At 41.7% G+C, this 21,132-nt stretch overlaps 1 protein-coding gene across 4 annotated transcripts in view; it reads left to right on the top strand.

Annotated features, from left to right (window-relative positions):
• Positions 1 to 21,132, top strand: part of csmd3b (CUB and Sushi multiple domains 3b) — a 927,060-nt gene that overhangs the window by 546,685 nt on the left and 359,243 nt on the right. For all 4 annotated transcript variants that reach the window (XM_069920534.1, XM_069920535.1, XM_069920537.1 and 1 more), the window contains 2 exons: positions 9,021 to 9,212; positions 17,673 to 17,799. In XM_069920534.1, coding sequence (XP_069776635.1) covers positions 9,021 to 9,212; positions 17,673 to 17,799 — 319 coding nt within the window. The remainder of the gene's footprint in view (positions 1 to 9,020; positions 9,213 to 17,672; positions 17,800 to 21,132) is intronic.

Below are 21,132 nucleotides of genomic sequence, written 5' to 3'. Positions count from 1 at the left end.
AGTTTTGTATGTGGGGCATAGGATAGTGGTCTGTTATTGTTTCATTGTTTAGGCATCTGTAGTCACCATAGGGTCTCCAGCCACCCATGGCTTTGGGCACCATATGCAACGGTTATCTAACCTGCATATAATGCCTAACTCCTTCATTTTAGCAAACTCCTACTTCGCAAGATGCAACTTTTCAGGCTGCAGTTGATGGGATCGGGCAAATAATGGCAGTCCTTGGGTAAAAATATGGAGGCCTACACCTATTTTTGCAGTAGCAGTGGAGAACTGGGGAGTGACAATGTCAGCAAGTCTTCAAGGATTCTGGCAAATTCATTCTTCGTACATTTGAGGGCGTGGAAATGCAGGCCGGGTAACCTTGAATCTCCGAGGTGGAAGGTTTGGAAAGTCATACTGTCCACCAAGTGGCATCCTTTCATATCCATGTTTGGATGCAGAGGAAGTCTTCTCTCAGCAATGGCCGGGACACAGCAGCAAGAGTGAACCTCCATGTAAACTTGCTGCATTTGAATTTCACAGCCACTGTTCTTGTCTCATACATACAGATAATGCTGTAATTTACAGCCGTGAGGTTGGGACCTGCTCCCCAGTATGAGTTTTGAACCCTGAAGGAGGAAGGATGCTAACCTCCTAACCAGTGTCCACAAGGGATTTTTGCCCCCAAGAGCTCATCCCAGTCATAAAGCAGGCTGTTTTGGTGGCCAGCCATCGCATTCACTAACAACGGCTGGCCTGAGCATTTCCTGAGAAACCACGAGAACCACGGCATTTGCGGGCACCAGCATCCCAACATTGGAGATAGAAGCACCAGCTGCTGGTGTTTGAGTCACATCTGTCTGGCAGAAACCATATTCTCGTTGTTGGGACTTGGGGCGTGACGATACTCTACTGCTTCACGCGCCACAGGATGTTCACCTGTGCAGCCACTGCTCGAGGGTTGCTCAAATCCTCGTTGGATAACAAGGCAGATGCCTACTGGCAAATGCTCTGGAAATAGCTGTTCAAAGAACAAACATGGATTGTGGCTGTCCACCAGTGCCAACATGTCACTCATAATTGGTCTCCTAGGCATCAATCTGGAAGAGCCGTGCAGCTTGCTCACGCCGGGAGAGCCCCGTAAATATTCAGGAGGAGTACCTTCAGTGCCTCATCCTTGCTGTGCAGTGGTAGTTCCCAAAAGAAATCCACAATGTGGCTGGCTGTGTGCTGGTCCAATACGCTCACCACGTGGTAATATTTGGTGGTGTCCACCTCTATTTTTCTGATGAGGAACTATGCCTCTGCCTGTCTGAACCAGAGTTCAGGTTGTGACGTCCAGAAGACAGGCAGTTTTAGGGAGACTGCTACGCTGTCCACTGTTGGTCCAAAATTTCATTTTGGGCCTGTTGAGGTCACCAAATGTAGCCACTGATGTCACAGTAGGTAATTTGAAAGGGAGAGTAACAAGTTACAATTGAGAGGAAGTTCAAACAAAACTGTTTACTTTACAGACACGCACGACCTTTTTAAAAACCTCGCGTCACGTGCCCTGATGATGTCACCATGTCGTGACATAATGATGTTTGGCAGCCAGTTCACTGGAACTTGTGGTGCCGCTACCACACCAATTCTGACTGGGCTTGGAGTACAGGTAATTTACATTGAACTTTCCATTGAAGTGAATGGCCAGGGAAAGACTAAGGTGAACTATACCTCAGGGCCAAAAGAAAAAAAAATCTTTTCTGTTCTTGTGACTCAACAATGAAACTTAAAATGGCAAATTGAAAAGTAATCCAGCTGTTAAATTGCCAGCAGCTTTCGATGGTTTAAAAAAAAAAGTTATTAAACAAGTTTCAAATCCAAAGCTTGGAGCAATCAACACATTTTGCATCTTGGACCAATACACGTGTCTCGAGCTCACTGTGGCACCTTGTCAGTTTTTTTTTGTTTGGTGTTGAGGAAGGAGAAATATTAGTTTGGATGCAAGGTATCCTGGTACCCTTCTCCCAAAGTGCAATGAAATCACAAGACAGCAATTCATTTTCGGAACCTGCTTGGAGTGGTAGATTCCAGCTGCTCTTCATGAAACAAAGCATGTAGAGAAATACCAACTTATTGATTCAACACAACATAACCTTAAGTAAGCACCGAAACAATTGTACATTCTCCGAAACTCATCAAGTGAGTATTATGTGTCAAAAATTGACATCAAGCCTCTTGGAGATTTTTGGTCAAGTGACTAGAAGCTGTGGTTACTTAGCTGGTGATTTGATAAAGCTGTCGATGGATCAAAGGATACAGCCAGTGAGAGTACTTCTGATTATTACTGTTGTCTTTATCCATTGTGTGCATTCCTGATGAATTTTACTTGTAGCACTGATACATTAGCAGGTGTGTGGGCAGTTACATTCTCTGAGTGTGATAGTACAGATTCTATCACCAATGTACATATGTACAGATGATAGTGTAGGATGACTGAGATTGGCTTGAGAGTGTATCCACACCTACTGGAAGGTCTTAAAGGATTGCTCCTCGCCAGACCAGGTCATTCTGGACTGGTCGACCTACTTGTGATATGCTCCAGTCTTTTAGTTAATAAAAGCCTTGGTTTGGATCAACAAGTCTTTGGTTTTTTTTGACACGCATTACATGAAGTTCCTGGTAGCAGATCAAAAGCTGGGAATAGATTTACAAAGAATTTGCTCTGGTTCAATTTAAGATAGCACATGATTAATGTATAATAGGATTTATTGCTATGTTATCAAATGACCAGCCCAAGATAAGTAATTACATTAATGCATATTTAGGCTGTGATAGCTTTAATGCTGTATCAATTTTCAGGTGTGCAAGTAAGAAGCTCAAGTTATTCAGGAGATATTACAGTAGTCACTAAAAGCTTGTTCACAGGGCAAGGTTTCAAATAACGTTTTCAAAGAGAAAAAAAGAGACACAGGTTTGGAAAATGATCTCCAAATCTATGACTCAGGAGCCTAAATTTATTGCTTCCAGTGATGGAGCAAATAACTGGAGGGTGCAGAGGAAGTCAAAAATGGTGATCACAGCTGAAGCGCTATCAATAACTCGAAATACTGGAGTTACAGAAAGACAGTCTTTTGTTCACAATAAACTTGAAGTGTATCCCATGCTATGATCCAGGCTTTTGGGAGAGGGGTTACAGCATTGAAGCCTTTATACTGGGTCAAGAGGGTGGAGCTACAGGTACAGTCAAAGCAAGAAGGCAGAGCCAGATAAATGAATAAACAGCAGCTATAAACCACAACTATAACTACACTTCTCTTATTCTAATATATCCTAATTTCAAAGTATCATCTTCCAAAGCATGAGCTGCAATATACCAAATTTAGATCTCTTTAACCATATAACCAGATAATCGTTTACAGCACGGAAACAGGCCATGTTGGCCCTTCCAGTCCGTACCGGTTCACTTGAACAACTCCACTAGCTCCTCTGCAAACTCTTGAGGAAGTAGTGGCTTTCTTCATGATACCATTGGTGTGTTGGTTCCAGATTCATGGATATATTGAAAAAAAACAGAAAAAATGAAAAAAAATTATATAATCCAAGCCCTAAACCATTCCAAAATTGCATGATAATATAAAGAAAAAGTACACTACTAGTATGTGGTGAACTGCTGTACCCTTATTAATCTTTAATCCAACAAATCAAACTCTGCTACATTAATTCATTGATAGAACGGATAAACATTTTGCATTGCTTCGCCACAAGACTTCCATAACAATGAATAACAAAGCATCTACTCTATGATGGAGGTACAAAAAGGTGTTTAAAGAGATACCAAAATATGTAGAGATACAAGAACTTAGAGACACAAAAATTCAAAGAAAATTTCTCGTGTTCACACTTCCTTCACATCTTGTAGAAAAAGAGGCAAGCCGTTAGCCTGGGAGAATATTACAACATATTCACTGTGGTAATATTATAAATAATAGTTCTTTAAAAAAGAGACAGGCACAAAATTAACTAAGAATCAAAAAACACAAGGTTTTAACCTTTACAACAACAGCCATTAATTGTTTAAGGAGCTGGAGTAATTTACACAAATAAAAAGAAATTTTAAACTGATTCATGATTGTACTGGTGGCCACAGCAAGCTGAGTGCAGAATACCATTATTCCCTCAGTGCTGGTCAAGAAGCTACAAACTCTGGGCCTCTGTACCCCACTCTGGAACTGGATCCTTGACATTCTCATTGGAAGATCACAGTCAGTACGAATTTGAAACAATTTCTCCTCCTCACTGATATCAACACAGGTGCACTCAAAAGATGGGGACGTCAAGTGCAAGACTGACACCTTCAGGCATGCATGCTGGGCTTATATACATCACTACTTCTGTCAGTATGACAGGAAGTTACATCATCAGTGATGTCATCAGCTCAGATAAAAACCTGTGTTGGATGCAGGTCAATTTCCTGCGTTTTCCACAGCATGTCCGCCATTTTAGGAGCCGGTTCGCTTGCTGGTAAGTGGGTCATCACATGACACCACCCCAGAACCGGCAATTCTGCTGCAGACCACCAAAGTCTGTGTACATTTTGTTGTTTGGGCAGCCTTCCTCTCCGCCCAGATGCCTGAACCACGGCTGGCCAGGTTTGAGTAGGTCAATTGCAAAACCTTCCTCTTTACCTCCAATGTCCAAAATGTACATTGAACCATTGCATCTTAGTGCCTCGAAGGGACCCTCATACAGGCGCTGTAATGGTGCTGGCTGTACTCCTTTCTATATGAAAATGTACTTGCAGTCCTGAAAGTTCTGGGATATATAGGACATGGCCTGACCGGGTTGAGATGTCAGTATGGCCGCTAAAGAACCGAGCTTCTCATGGAGCTTACTTAGGATTGCTGAGGGCACCTGCTCTCATCCTTGTGAGTCTGATACAAATTGTCCTGGAATCATCAGGGGCACATCGTAGATCAGTTCTCCCGATGAGGCACCTATATCATATGCCCAAGAGTACCCACGGCAATTCATCAATCCAGTTAGGACCCTGCAGATGTGCAATAAGGGCCGATTTCAAATACCTGTGGAACATTTCTACAAGTCAATTCGATTGTGGGTGGGACGCAGATGTGTGGTGAAACTTGGTTCCAAGCCAATGCTGACCACAGGCTTGACATGAATTGGGCGCCCCTGCCAGATGTGCTGTGTGCTGGCAGACCAAAACGTGCTATCTAAGCGGAAATAAGGTGTCAGTAGTCATGTCCGCCAGTGGAACTGCCTCTGGCCACCACGTTGCCCAATCCAGTATAGTAAGAAAACGGAAACCATATGACACTGGCAGGGGACCTACAATGTCCACATGTACGTGGTCAAACCTCCATTGCATCGGCTCAAAAGATTGTAGTGGGGCTTTCATGTGTTGCTGGACTTTGGTGTCTGGCAGATCAGTCACACAGGAGTTTGAGCTCCCCCGAGCTGACCGGAATTTCTTCCAGCTGCAGGTTCAAGTTTCCTGTTCTGTAACACAGAATTTCTTCATCTGCCTGTTGCACTTTCACAAATGCAACATAGTCCACCTCTTGGGCTAAGGTCTGCACCGATTGTATGTCCAGGTGAGACAGCGCATCTGCCACTATGTTGCCCTTTCTTGAGATATGTTCGATCGCCACCATGAACTCAGAAATATATGATAAATGTCTCTGTTGACGAGCCAACCATGGATCTGATACCATAGTGAAGGCAAATGTAAGCGGCTTGTGGTCTGTAAAAGCCGTGAAATGCCTGCTTTCTTGAAAGTACCTGAAATGTACCAAGTGAGGCAGAGTGTCAACAATTCTCGATCAAAAGCACTATACTTGAGCTTTGGTGGTCTTTCGTGTTTACTAAAGAAAGCCAATGGTTTCCAATGTCCACCGATGTACTGTTCAAGCACCCCTCCTACTGCCGTACTGGACGCATCCACTGTCAGGGCCGTTACGACATCCATTCTTCGGTGGACCAGCAATGCAGCATTAGCCAGTACTTCCTTGGGATTCTCGAATGCCACCGATGACCCTTCGTCCCAAGTGGCATCCCTTGCCTTTCCTGAAACCAGGGCGAAGTGGGGGCGCATAATGCGAGCTTGCTGATGGTAGAAACCAGTGATAAAAGTTCACTATTCCAATGAATTCCCAGAGGCCTTCAACTGTGTTGGGCTTATCGAATGCCCGGATTGCCTTGACCTTCGCCAGTCGTGGCTTTGCTCCTTGTTTGTCGATTCTGTGGCCTAGAAAGTAAATAGTTGCTAACCCGAATTGATACCTGGCTGGGTTGATGGTCAGCCCAAACTCATTCTGTAATGCATGTTGAAAGAATCAAAGGCTGGTTGATCCAAACCAAGGCTTTTATTAACTAGAAGACTGGAGCGTATCATATGGCGGTCGACCAGTCCAGAATGATCTGGGTCTCGCTAGGAGCAATCCTTTAAGACCTGCCAGTAGGTGTGGCTATGCTCTCAGCCAATCACAGCCATCCTATACCACAATATATACCTACACACATTGGTGATAGAATCCATGCTATCACACATTCAAATGAGTGAAAAACTTGTGCAGGAGTGACAGATGTCCCTGACAGCTGTGGCTCATGGTAGGTATGTCGTCTAGATATATGAAGGTCAAGTCGAGATTACTTTCCTCTCCGTTCATTAAACGTTGGAAAGTCTGCGTGGATTTCCTGAGTTCAAAATGCATCATTTCGGAATAATAGCTTTTTTTTTTGGGATGTCATCTAGGTGGACAGGAATCTGATGATACCCCCGGACCAGGTCCACCTTGGAAAAGATGGGGGATCCCTGCAGATTGGACGCGAAATCCTATTAATGTGGTACAGGGTAGCGATCCAGTGCGGTAACCTTGTTCAACCTGCAGTAATCGCCACAGGGTTTCCATCTGCCTGTGACCTTGGGTACTATGTGGAGCGGGGAGGCCCAGGAGTTATCAGACCATTGTACAATACCCATGTCCTCCATCCTTTCAAACTCCTCTTTGACCAGACGAAGTTTATCTGAAGGGAGCCTGCATGCTCGGGCATACAGTGGTTGCCCTTCGGTTGGTATGTGGTGCTACACCCCATGTTTTTGCATAATCGAGGTGAATTGCAGCGTAATCCACCAACAACATGGTGAATTCATTCTATGAAAGAGAAATGGAGTCTAACTGTGGGGCTGGCAGCTTGGCCTCACATAGGGTGAAGGTCTGGAAAGTGTTGGCATGAGCGAGCCTTCATCTCTCAAGATCACCAGCACGCCATGTGTTCTGAGAAAATCAGCTCCCAGCATTGATTGTGCGACCGCGGCCAACGTGAATGTTCCCATGAACTTAGTATCGCTAAGCTGAAGCGAGATCCTACACGTGCCAAATGTTTGGATAGTTCTGCAGTTTTCAGCTTTCAATGATGACCCAGGTTTTCGCCCAAAGGGCGAAGCGCGCTGATCTCAGCCCCTGTATCCACCATAAAACGCCAGCCAGAATGTCCATCCCAGACATATAAAAGGCTGTTTCAATGGCCAATTGCCATTAGCGATGGCTGGCCCTGGTGTTTTCCCTGAAGCGCATAGGGAGGTCGGGTGCTATCTTAATCCCATTGTTTCCTGTCTGACTGGTGGTATGACAATGGGTTTGATTGACCCTGCTGCTGATCTAATGTTAGAGTTGCATGGTCCTGCTGCTGTCAGCGGGATCTGGTGACCTGCCCTATAGACATCATGTTTTATTGCTTCGCCCACCATAGAATGTCAGCAGGGGCCGCAACTCTCCGTGGGTCACTGAAATTCTCATTGGTGACCAGCATGTGGATATCTTCTGGCAACTACTCTAAGAAAGCCTGCTCGAACATGAAGCAGACCCTATGTCTTTTTGCTCATGCCAGCATTTCATTCATGAGCGTGGAAGGGGTCCTGTCTTCCAAGCTATCCAAGTGAAGTAAACAGGCCGCTTGCTCAAGTCGTGAGAGGCCAAAGGTATGGACGAGCAGACTCTCGAGTGCCTAGTCTTGCCCTCTCTCCAGAGGCCTGCTGCAGAAAATCAGAAACTTGGCATGTCATCTCTTGATCCAGGGCACGTATACATAGTACATGATGTTATCAGATGTTATCTGCCCCAATTGGAATTGGGCTTCTTCTTGGTCAAATGTTAGCTGTTTCAGAGCTATGGCATGCATCAAAGAAAAATTTTCAATGTTGGGGTCCAACTATTGTTTGGACCATCGGGGTCATCAATGTAGCAAAGTATTCTATACTGAACTAGTATAGACTTCGGTGTATTCATTATGGAATCGCTGTCCAGCTTGTCCAGTTGATGTACATGCAGGGAAGTTGATGTACATGCTATGGAGTCTAGGGCAAGGCTGACAGGAAGTAACATCATCAGTGATATAATCAGCTCAGATAAAAACCTGTATTGCATGCTGGTCAATTTCCTGCATTTTCCACAGTACCCCCGCCATTTTTGGCGCCAGTTTGCTTGCTGGTAAGTGGGTCGCCACAATCTAAACAATACATACATGTAACATTTCTTGCTATCAAATTAATAAAAATGCTTAAAAAATGAAAATGATGAAATATGATCTGATGGCAAGATCAGGCTCCATTCGCACACCCTAAAGATAAGAACATTTAGCAATATTTCTAATCAGAATTTGCACACAAAAATATTTGATAATTGTCCATGATATTTAGAAATGGCTTGGCTAAAATCACCATTAATTAAACATGCTATAAATGTCAGCTTTAATTATTTTAAAAATGGTGATGCAAAAAGTTAAATAAATAATTGGATCTATCCAATTAAAGGAATAAAGGATTTCAACAAACTTGAATGGCTTATATCTTAGATAAACTTTGTAACTAATTTAATATTGTTGTATCTATGAGGATTCATTTGGTTTTTTTTCCCCTTATCCTTGCATGACTTGTTTCCAAATATTGATGCAATGAGCTCTGACATTTCCATTTGTGCTATCAAGATGAGACATATAGTTCAAAAAGTTGAACATATACTGTTAATTCCTTTCAGGTTTTGAGCTCTCTCACTGTGAAGATCCAGGGGTGCCTCAGTTTGGATACAAAATTAGTGACCAGGGCCATTTTGCTGGAAGCACAATTTCATATGGTTGCAATCCAGGGTACACTCTCCATGGAAGTAGTATCCTAAAATGTATGACTGGAGAACGAAGAGCCTGGGATTATCCACTGCCTTCATGCATTGGTAAGAAGCTTAACTGGTCACACTGAACTAATATCAATTTAGAATATATTTTTTTTGTGACATTGTTTCAAAGAAATATGGGGCATAAAATATTTAAGTGAAACATTATTTTGGAATTCACAGGTGAGACAGCAATCTTTTTCAAAGTTTATCACGACATTCCCATATACTGTTATAAAGTTGCCTTCATGCAGAAAATATTCATATGTTAAATAATCAGTCATATTATGGCAGGCTTAATGTTGCATGGAAATGTATTTCCACCGTCAATAACAGTTATTGTTATCAATTTATTTGACATAAAAATTACAGTCATTTTGGAATTTAGTGTTAATTGTATCAATTGAATTTGTATCAATTAGTTTTAATTGCATCCATTTAGGTATTGACTTGGAGCTTTCTAAATTGAAGCAGCATTGAAATGAGAGTTGTGTTTGTTATGTTAATTTGGGAGAATGTTGATTTCTGTGTCGCGTAAACAATTAATTATTTGTCTTTTATTAGTTGCTTGTTAATTGGGTACTTTGCAAAATATCTGTGAATCGAGTTCTTTGCAAATATTTTCTGCACAGTAATTTTTTATTATTTGTGTAATAGGATTTGTATTCAGCTTTTGAAAATAATTTTGATACTATCACTGAAAGTGTGCTGGAAATATTCATCGAGTGAAGGAGTAAACGTAACATTTCAGGCCTATGACTTTTCACCAGAGCTTGATTACAAGGATGCACCCTCTTTGACTGTTTCGTCTCCAAAGTTCAATTTAAACTTTAGCTTGATCTTTCTGAGCCTTATTGCTGATTGGTTTTAAGTACTGAGCTTGAGCTATCATTGAATACTCTACCTAATAATTCCATCAGAAAATTTGTACGAATGAATATGGAGAGGAAAAGGTTAGTATTTTTGGAGATCACTGGGAGATCAGAGGTCGAGAGTGTGAGCAAATTTAAGATCTTGGGAATCACTATCTCGGAGGATCTTTCCAAGATCCAACATACTAATGGCATCACGAAGAAAGTTTGCAGAGGTTTGGTGTAATAATGGAGAGCTGGCTAATTTCTATAGATGTGTGGTAGAAAGTGTGCTGACTGGTTGTATAGTGATCTGGTATAGGGGCACTAATTATCCTCAGCATAAAGCCCTGTAAAATATAATGGACACAGCCCAGTATATGGAGAAAAAATCTTCCCCATCATTAAGAACATCTACATAGAATGCTGCCATTAGAGAGCAACTACAACCATCAGGGATCCACAAAACCCAGGACACGCTCTGTTCTCACTGCTACAATCAGGAAATCAGTGCCACGAGACTCACACCACCAGGTTTAGGAAGAACAGCTACCCCTCCACTATCAGACATCTCAACAACAAACTCAATCAGGAACTCTTAATTAAGGGCTCTTAATTTTGAAATTTATCGATTTTATTTTCCTCTCTGGATTGTACAGCCAATTTGTTTATATTTTTTCATTTTTTTAATGTGTACGTTGTGTACAGTTTTTTTGCACTACCAATAAGTGCTAATTTTCCTTGCCCACAGGAAAAAGAACATCAGTCTGAAAATAAATAAATTTGAAATAAATCTAAAATCTGAAATTCCATTGGCCACACAATTTGACTGAGCATCGCAATGTTTGTGTGCCATGTTCACCTTTATTTGTCCTGCTGTATTTGGACTTCATGTGCACAATTAGGAGATGGTTTTACACAAAATGGCGGGGGGAGGGAGAGGGGCAGGGGGAGGAGCTCAGGCCCACAGGCAAGAGATCATAGGTGTAATGTCCTTTTATTGTTATAAAGAAACTTGGGTTCATTTAAAACTATATTTATTAGGTGGAACACATACAGACAAAACCTGATGGAGGCATCCATCTTGAATCTACCCAAGCTGTAACAGCTCATCTCCCAGCTCCCTCCAATGGTCAAGATTAGCACTAGCATTCACATGAGATTTATATCAGTGCATTCCTTTCTATGAGATGTTTAATCTAACAACATGACACATTTTCATTTAGAGTTCAACACAAATGTAAATACAAACATAAACAGCACAAACTTTTAAAGTGTGCAGTCAAATGTCCGTTTACCTTCACTGTCACCATCGAGTCGCTGAGTTGGTGAGGTCTATTCTGATTGAGGACCAGTGTTGCCAGGTCGCCGGAGATGCTGTGTTCTTCTCTTGAGTGGTCCCCTCCATCCTGAGTCAATCTGTACAGGTAAGATGGTGCCGACCTTGTGGTGCGTAAAAATGGCTGCCCTCCTTCCTCCTCCTCTGATGATGATCGCGCTGAATTAAAAATCAGGCCCCTGCAAGATGGTTGCCGGGCCTTTTTGCGACATTTCTGTAGATGATGAGTTGCACAGCAGGCGATCTCGGGTAAGTCTGGCGCAGCCGACGGTGCTGGGATCGGATCCAGGAGTGGAACTGGCCATGGACATCCCCGGACCTCCCTTAGTGCGGCAGACCCTCACCCAAAGTCCCTTCTTCGGCAGCTGGAGCATGCCGAGTCTTTGGCTGGGCAGCAGGCACGGGGGTGCTGTCCCTTGCCACAGAAAAACCACTCATGGGCTTGGCAGCCTTTCAAGTGGGGGCTGCAGTAGCGGAGGTGCTCATCTAAGAGCGTGAGTTCACTGACCTCAAGGTCGTCATTCTCGAGACTGCCTATTCCAGTAATTTGGCCAACTCAACTTGACTAGTGAGGTCCTTCCTTCCCGACTTGAACAGTTGCTGCCTCATGTACCTCAAGCAGACCCCTGCGACTTGGGTGTCCCAGATCTGTTCATTTTCCCAGATGCAGCCTGAAACGGCCTCATACCTGCCCTTCTTTGCCTGTGTCTGCAGTACCAGCAGGTAGTCGTCAATCAACTCTCCAGGCTGTTGGCAGCATAGGGCGAGCTGGTACTTCGCAAGGATCTCATTCAAGGCCTTCATGTAGCGGGCCTTCAGCATCTCGACAGCAGCCTCGTACGTTGGGCAGTCTCGGACAATTGCGTGCCCATTCATCCCTACCCTTGATATGAGCACTGACCTCCGGAGCTCGTCTGTGTGGAAGAGATCCCTGGTCGCGTTCAGGTAGGCCTGGAAGTAGTCTAGCCAATAAATGAACTCCTCAACCAAGTTAGGGGACTGGGTGTCTATTAACAGTATACTGGGCTTGAGCAACACATCCTTGTTTATAAGCTAATAAAATTGTAGCATAGATAATCACACTCTACTGGAGGGAGAACTAATGCTTTTATTAGCTTACAACACAGGTAGGATTCACAAATAGGCTTCAGAGAGGTTCAGTGTTTAGGCAGGAAACCAGAGTTATATACAGGCCCCTGGGGAGGGGCCAGGAGGCGGGACCAGTCGTCAGTACAGGACACTTCTAGTGAATCCAAGTTTACTACAGCTACAATTCAGGATAAACCTCAACAAATATCCTTGAATCTCTTTCTGATCTTTTTAATGAGCTATGTGATTTATCATGATACATGTTAAATTCTCCACCCTCAGCTTCCAGCTACAGAGCCTGGCAATGGCCACTTTGTCAGTGGCTGCCATAATTATAGTTGATGTATACCAATCTCTTTCAGACTGGGTTATAAGCAGGATATTTGAGTTTTCCATTCAAAATATTGAAGAAGAGAAATCACAGATGTTTCTTGATCCAAGATTAGCAGGAGAAACAAGTCTGTGGGGATTAAAGACATGCCCACAGCGCAAGATGTTATTATTGACATGTCACATCGTGTATATATTACAAGGGGACTCCATTAACCCATTTCCCAGCTGACATTTGAGCATACACATCTGATTGTCCTGCCTGATATCATGGCAGCAGTTGAACCTCTAGTATTTGTCAAAATCGATTGTGGAACTTGTATTTGAGCCTTCACAATAAACAGAGGTGTGTTCACAGGATGATAAAAGTTATCAAGTAAGCACAAGATTCTTGGCTCTGCTGAGCAAAACGCACAACATGTCGACCACAATGGAACTCTCGAGCAGCACTGCAGGCTTGTGTTATCAAATGGCTCAAGATTCGGGGTGGTCTTAAAATGATCGAGCTTACATTTGTAGAACAGAAAGTGGAAGAAGGGGGAAAAAGAACAGGAAAAAAAAAACAGTTTTACAACATTGCACTAAGGTTTCCAATCTTACCTTCCTTCCTGTGACCACCAAACACAAAATGGCATTCACTAGTCGTTGATGTGTCAGCTTGAACAGGGGTGCAGTGCTAATATTTTAGGTGCCAGAGCTCACCAAAAATGGTGACAAGGAGGTGCCTGGAGTTGCCCCATGGGGTGACTCAAGTTGCCCCCTGAGGTGCCAGAGCGGGGGGCTCCAGTGAGTTCGGGCAGTACTGCACCGTTGAGCTTGAATCCAAACATTAATACTCAGTAAGGTACTAAAGGCTGCAGGAGCTGGGCAGAGTTTGCAATGAAAGTTATAAAAGTACAACACAATATTTTTATTTATTGCATAATATTACAGCAAAATGTGTACTTACTTGGTGTTCCACAGATATGAAAATGTAATTATTTGTGCAAAATAGCACATGAAACACCAATCAAAATATTTTCTTTTTTATAAAAAGATTTTATTCTTCATCTGTAAAATCATCACTTGGAAAATAATCAGATTAATAACACAGTGTTTTCCATGTCCCAAAGGATGCTCTGTGTCTCTTTGGATGAAGTTGTCGTTTGATCCTGATTCTGATATGAGGGTCTGAGCACAGATGTGAAATTATGCGTATTTCAAGTGTGAAAAAGGAAGGGTTCAAACTCTGAACTTTCCCCATAGTTTTATCAATTATTTGCAGAAATCTATTGATGGTAACCTACTCATTCCCATGAGGAGGTGGATGTGAATCTCATGCACTTGAGTCAATTTAATCTCAAAGCCTTTAAAGACAAGTAGAGGAATTTTCAATTCACTGTGCCATGTGTAGTGTCAACAATGAATGAATCCATAGGTGGAACAGATCTGCTCACATGATCTGTTTAATTAGCTACCTCTTATGAAGAGGATGCATGTATATGTGTAATGAAAGATTTATTTTTTATTAAATTTAGAGTTATGGTAACAGGCTCTTTCGGCCCACATATCTGGGCTGCCAAAATAAAACAATGTAATTAATCAATCTACCAATTCTGTACATCTTTGGAATGTGGGAAGAAAACCAAAGCAGCCAGAGGACAACATATAGACGGTGGCAGATTTGAACCTGGGTCGCGAGCGCTGTAAAAGCATTGTGCTAACCACTACACTATCTGTGCCATCCTACATTAATTTGTTCTTATATTTTAATTCAAAATATTGAAATGCTGTAATTAAACTCTTGGAATGCCTCAAAATAATGCTGAAAATGTATGAATGCATTAAAATTCATAAATACTGATGTTTAAGTGTAAACAAATTTTGCAATGCCACGCAACATTTATGTTTGCAATGTGAAAGAATTTCAACAATAGACAGATCATCAAATACATTTTTGAGCCTGAAGATTGCAACTTAAAACATAGAATATGGAATATAGAACAAAGAACATTACAGCACAGTGCCAGTCCTTCTGCCTACTGTGTTGTGCAGACCCATATACAGTACACCTACCAAAAATAAACCAATCCCTCCCTACCTCATAAACCTCTACTTTTCTTTCATCCAAGTGCCTGTCTAAGAGACTCTTCAATGTGCCTATTGTTCCAGCCTTCACCACCACCCCTGCCAATGCATTCCAGGCAACCACAACTATCTGAGTAAAAAAAAAAATCCCCAATATCTCCTTTAAACTTTCCTCTCTTCACCTTGTACAGATGTCCTCTAGTGTTTACTACTCCTGCCCTGGGGGAAAAGGTGCTGTCTACCTTATCTATTCCTCTTATAATCTTATATATCACAGGCTGTCTTAACTGTCCTATCAAACTGTGCATTGGGCTTAAGAGATCTATAGATTTAGACCCATGGTCCCTCTGTACTCCCACACTGTTAAGTATCTTACCATTAACCATCGTCTCTGCCTTTAAGTTTGACCTAGCAAAGTGCATCATCTCACATTTATCCAGATTGAACTCCATCTGCCACTTTTCTGCCCAACTCTGCATCCTGTCTAAACCCTGTTGTAACCAACAACAGCCTTCAACAATATCTCTAACCTTCATATCATATGCAAACTTTCTGGTTGATCCCTCTAATTCTTCATTTAGGGGTCCCAGAACAGATCCCTGTGGAACTCCACTAGTCACTGACCTCCAGGCAGACTGTTTTCCATTCATTACTACTCTCTGCTTTCTACAGGCAAGCCATTTCTGAATCCACACAGCCAAGATTCCATGGATCGCATGGCTCATGGACTTTTGGAACGAGCCTCCTATAGGGGACCTGCTTCCAGCTTTCTATGTTTGTGTCACGTGCCAATGACTTTCACTGTGGCATCTGATGACCTACCATTTTGTGTATTCCAAATTAGCAAACTGAGCAGTTAAGAGCATCTGAGCACATTACATCTGCAAGGATTATTCTATCGTACATAATAACTGGAGTCATAATGAATCATAACTAATGACAATTTATCATCAAATACGTTCGTGTGATGAACAGATACACTGAAATTCTTACTTATTGCAGCTAACTAGGTATGTATAGGACACTAACTGCAATAGTGTTCATGAAATTACCTAAATATTGCCAAAAGAGAAAAGATAGATAAATATTCACAGGTGCAGTTAATGCAAGAAAAAGTCATGTTTCAATAGCACTGACAAATCTATGACAGTCCTGGGGCAGTTTATTATTTGGATAGTAAAGAAAATCTGATAGCTAAAGGATAAAATTTATTGTTGAACTTCAGACTTCTGTAACTTTCTGAAAGGAGTACTGTTCAAAATGTACTGGGGATGTAGGATGTGGGTGTAAATTGGACAGCACGGATTCATGGGCCGAAATGGCCTGTAAATGCCGTAGGACTAAATTTAAAAAAAAATATACAGTTTGATCAGCAAGAAGAGTTCTGATATTGGACTTTCTTCTTGAGGTAGCAATTCATATTGATAACTTCACTGGACAGGAGATCGGTGCCTCTTTCTGCAGCCTTTTGGATTCCTCGACACTCAAGTTACCAAACTAGGTGGTAATGCAACAGTCAGTATACTTCCCACTGTGAACCTGTACAAATTTGATGTAATATCTGACAACATGCCATGTCCTCAGACTTCTTAGAAAGTGGAGGTGTTGGGGCGCTTTCTTCACAGTTGGTTCAATGTACTGGCTTCAGGAGGGGTCATAAATGCAGGGTAATTTTACAGTGGCCCCAGTACAAAAGATGCAAGAGCCTACTGAGCAATGTGCATTTAACATTCCTCTCATTGCTGCTCAGAATATTAGATTATGGTGTCATATTGATGCCAATTATGTTAGAAGTTTGTCTTTGATATCCACTTTTGGTGCATGTGTCATTCCATCCAATATCTAAATGCACAAGAATGTACCTGGGCTGCTCCAATAAAATGTTTTTTTTAATAATAAAGATCAGATCTTACTGCTTTTATTTCCCTTTCATATATTTGCCCAAATGTTCCATTGGAGAATTTAGGAAAGAATAAAAACAGGCATTATAATATCAGATATAAATCAGCTAACTGCTTTATTTGATAGGGAATGACAAACTTTGTTAGCCAGTATAACTCATCTTCACAGACTTGCCAAATTAATGAATATACTAAGTAATACAGAGCTCAAAATAAGTGTGAAATATGTTGTTTAAACAGCCGCTGCATTCTGGGAAATTATTCCCAATTTTCCAGTATGTAGTCTGTGTAAAAATGATGATAACAGGAATTCCCGTTCTAAAATTTTACCTCCATGACATTGAGGCATTTTCACGGATCTCCTGCAGTCTAAACTGAACTTCCTGCAATCCGTGAACAATGGACTAATGAATAGGACTTAAATGCTGCATTTTGGTATTCTGTCTAAACTTGTGGTGTGATACGGATATAAGGAGTTTTGGTCATTTCTGTGTGAAAGGTCATTCCCAGAATATAGAAAAACACTTGAGAATGAAAAAAAGTAAGCTCGATATTTAAATAAAACATAAATGAAAACAAAACAACTTCCAACTGCTTTCCCATTCTTCCTGATGGAACTTCTAAAAACAGTCCCTGAGTATTCCTTTCCATTCATAGCTAAGGAGCATATGTTAGAGCAGACAGTCCTTGCAGAACACCCCAAATTCCCAATTTGATGAGTTAATAATTATCAGAACATTGATAAGAAATTGATCTTTTTTTCTCTGTTTTGAAAAACCATCTTCAACAGTAGATCTGTCAAGCTTTAACCATCTTATTGTCTTATTGATAAAAAAAGAAGGGGATGAATATACTTTGGTTTAAAAGATTAACATTGAATAAACAAAAAATAAAATCTCAAATATTTGGCAAGAATTTACATGTTCTGATATTTTTTGATTAGCTGAATGTGGAGGCCAGTTCAAAGGTGAATCATCTGGAAGAATTCTCTCCCCTGGTTATCCTTTCCCATATGACAATAATCTCCGCTGCATCTGGACAATTGAAATGGATCCAGGAAATATTATAAGGTACAGTATGTTTTATTATATATAGGTGCAGTGAAACATTGTTCATAATGTAGCCAATCAAGATGATTGGCTACATTATGAATTAATTGGAAAATTTGACTTCAGTGTATTAAAAATTCAAGTTTGTTTTATGTTTTGGAAACTATTGAAATTTGAAAGAAACATACAATATTGAAGTGAATTGTTCTGGAACAAGACTATGACCCAGATTTGTCATTCAAAGACCTCCTGCAATTGCACTACACTTCTTGATGTACAAGATTGGAGAAGATGAGCATTGCCCAATCCTCTCCCCACCCAAACACCATCCTCACTAGATCCAACAGGCAGCTTACCAAACAGTGTGAACTAGGAACTGCCAATCAAACTGAGGCCAGGAGTGCCCTGACAGTCTTTGACAGCTCCCCAGGTTTTTAAATTTTAAATGTATTTAGATTGACAAGGCTGACTGAATGGGTGATAGCACCAATGCAACATATACAGCATCATCAGAAGGAACAGAGAACAGGAAATGTAACACTACTGCACAAAATATTATGGAGCAAGTTGATGTTGCTCGAATTCTAAATGAATGATTCCTAAATTATTTTAGAGAAGGTCAACAATACTTGGGGTTCTGCTGTATGCTCTCATCCTGAAAGCATAATTCTTGCATTAGCTGTACAGTCATAAAGAAAGCATCGGCTTCATTTTCACCAATTCTCGATGAAGAACTTATTCCCTGCTATTTCACTGATCATCACCCCATTCATCTGCACTTGAAGTTGACATGCTGGCATTCTGGCCGGTTGCATCACTGTCCGATAGGGGGTGACCAACGCTCAGGACAAGAAAACCCTCCAGAGGGTTGTTAACACGTCCTGCGATATCATGGGCAATGGACTTCATCCAAGACATCTACAAGAGGCAGTATCTTAAGAAAGCAGCCTCTATCCTCAAGGATCCCCACCATCCAGGGCATGCCCTCTTCACTTTGCTATTATCGGGGGAAAAAAGGTACAGGAGCTTAAAGACGAGCACTCAGTAACACAAGGACAGCTTCTTCCCCGCTGCCATCAGATTCCTGAATAATCAATGAACCAAAGATACTGCCTTACTTTGACTTTTTGTGCACTATTTTTTACTTATTTCTGAAAGGTGGTTTATATGAATGTTTGCACTATGATTGCTGCCATTAAAAAATGAATTTCATGACGTGTTTATGAGAATAAATTATGATTCTGATTCATTTCTAAATCTTTTATTGTCATGTAATAATAGACTGAAAAATGTAAGGCAGACAAATAGTCACCATTATTATTGCCCGACTTCTCTTACAAAACAGGAGAAAGAGTAACAAAAGAGAGCCCCTTCAGAGGGACTGAATGGGCATGGATTCATCTCCAATGCTCCCTCAGCCTCTGCAATAACACATACTCCTGTACCATTCATCAGCAATCTCAGCTCCAGATGCAAACTGCCGATACGATCAGGAAGCCTTCAGCGCCTGAGGTGTTTTGGGATCCACTCTTGCACTCAGCTACCTCTCAGATCCCAGCTTCAATACCTGGTTCTCGTGAGCCAGTCTCCTGCAGCTCCCAACTTGTGCAGCTCCCCTGACCAAGTGCTTAATTGGTCAAACAGCAAAACTGTCTGATTTTTTTTCCCCCAACTTAAATTGATGCATGTAACCATGTTGCTAGGAATGTCAACATTCACCCTTGTGTATTCCTTCATGTCTGCCTTCCGTATCCCTCTGCCTGTCTCAGTGCTCCTGGGCAGTGTCGTCTGGTGGCTGCTCTATAGCTGGAAAGCTGCTGACTCTCCATAGGGAAGACTGCAGATGAACTTGGAGGATGGCTTCGAAATTCTGAGTCTGGAATTTGACTTTGATCTTTCAGCATGGGAGACAACTGTCTGAACTAAATGGATTTCAGGCTACAGGCTGGTTGGTGGAATTGAGATCACAAATATTGTCATTCTGAGAAATGTTAGAAGATTTTGCCCCAAGGAAATAATTTAACAATCGTGATCATTCAAAATTGGTGGATGGCCATGCCACTCTGTAAGCCATTTTGAACACAGATATCCAGAGTCATGTTGGCAAGTGTCTTCATACATGGCAACAAGGGAAATTTGCAAGGCAAAGCTATTGGCTACTTTAAAGCAATGATTGCTGTTTTTGCAAAAGCTCCAATGAGAGTTACAAAGCTGACCATCAAAGGTCTATGTAACGGTTGGGTTCCTACTGACCACTCCTACACTGGAAATGGATAGGCTTCAATGCTACCATTAAGCCAATGGGGTCATTGGTGCTGGATTCCACGTTGGTCCTTGAGATTGCATACAAACATTCTAACAAGCCTGAGATTGTATCAAAAAATTCACTGATGGTATCAATCAGCCACTTTCTGCAATTTAAAAATAAATAAACCACGGATGTGGGACAACATCGACACATACACTTGGCTGCTCTTCATCAACTACAGCTCATCCTTCAACACCATCATTCGCTCAGTGATGGTCAACAAACTCCAAACCCTAGGCCTTTACACCTCCTCCCCTTCTGCAACTGGGTCTTTGACTTGCTCATCAGAAGACCACAGTCAGTATGAATTGGAAACAGCATTTCCTCCTCACTAATGATTGCACATGCGCACCTCAAGGATGTATGCATAGCCCATTGTTCTACTCAATCTACACCCATGACTGGTGTAGCTAGGCATAATTCAAATACCATCTACAAATTTATCAATGACGCTCTGATCATCGGCAGAATCACAAATTTTAATGTGGAAGCGTACAGGAGGGAGAAATATCAGCGAGTTGAGTGGCAGTGCATTCAACGTTAGCAAAGTCAAGGAGATGATTGTGGACTTCAGGAGGAAATCAGAAGAGCTTGCCCCTGACCTTATCAAGGATTCAGCAGTGAAGAGGGTCAAGAACAAATTTCTGGGTGTCAACACCTCTCAGGAATGGTCCTGGAGCCTCTATGTCAATGCAATCATGAAGAAAACTCACTAGTGGTTATACTTTGTGGGAAATTTAAGGAGATTTGATATCTCACCAAAGACTCTCAATTTCTTTTTCAAGTGTACCGTGGAGAGCATTCTGGGTGGTTGCACAAGACAAGAAAATGCTCCAGAGTTGTTCTCTCAGCCAGTGACATCACGGGCACCAATTTTCACTCCATCGGGGACATCTGCAAGAGGCGATGCAAAAGAAAGCAGCCTCTAACCTCAAGGACCCAGTTCACACTGTTACCATTTGGAAAATGGTACAGGAGCCTGAAGACAAACACAAAGCACAAGGACAGCTTCTTCCCCTCTGCCATTAGATTGCTGAATGAACAAT

This window comes from Narcine bancroftii, chromosome 2 (assembly GCF_036971445.1).
Source record: "Narcine bancroftii isolate sNarBan1 chromosome 2, sNarBan1.hap1, whole genome shotgun sequence".
NCBI classification, from domain to species: domain Eukaryota; kingdom Metazoa; phylum Chordata; class Chondrichthyes; order Torpediniformes; family Narcinidae; genus Narcine; species Narcine bancroftii.
This window is presented reverse-complemented; position numbering and strand designations above follow the sequence as displayed.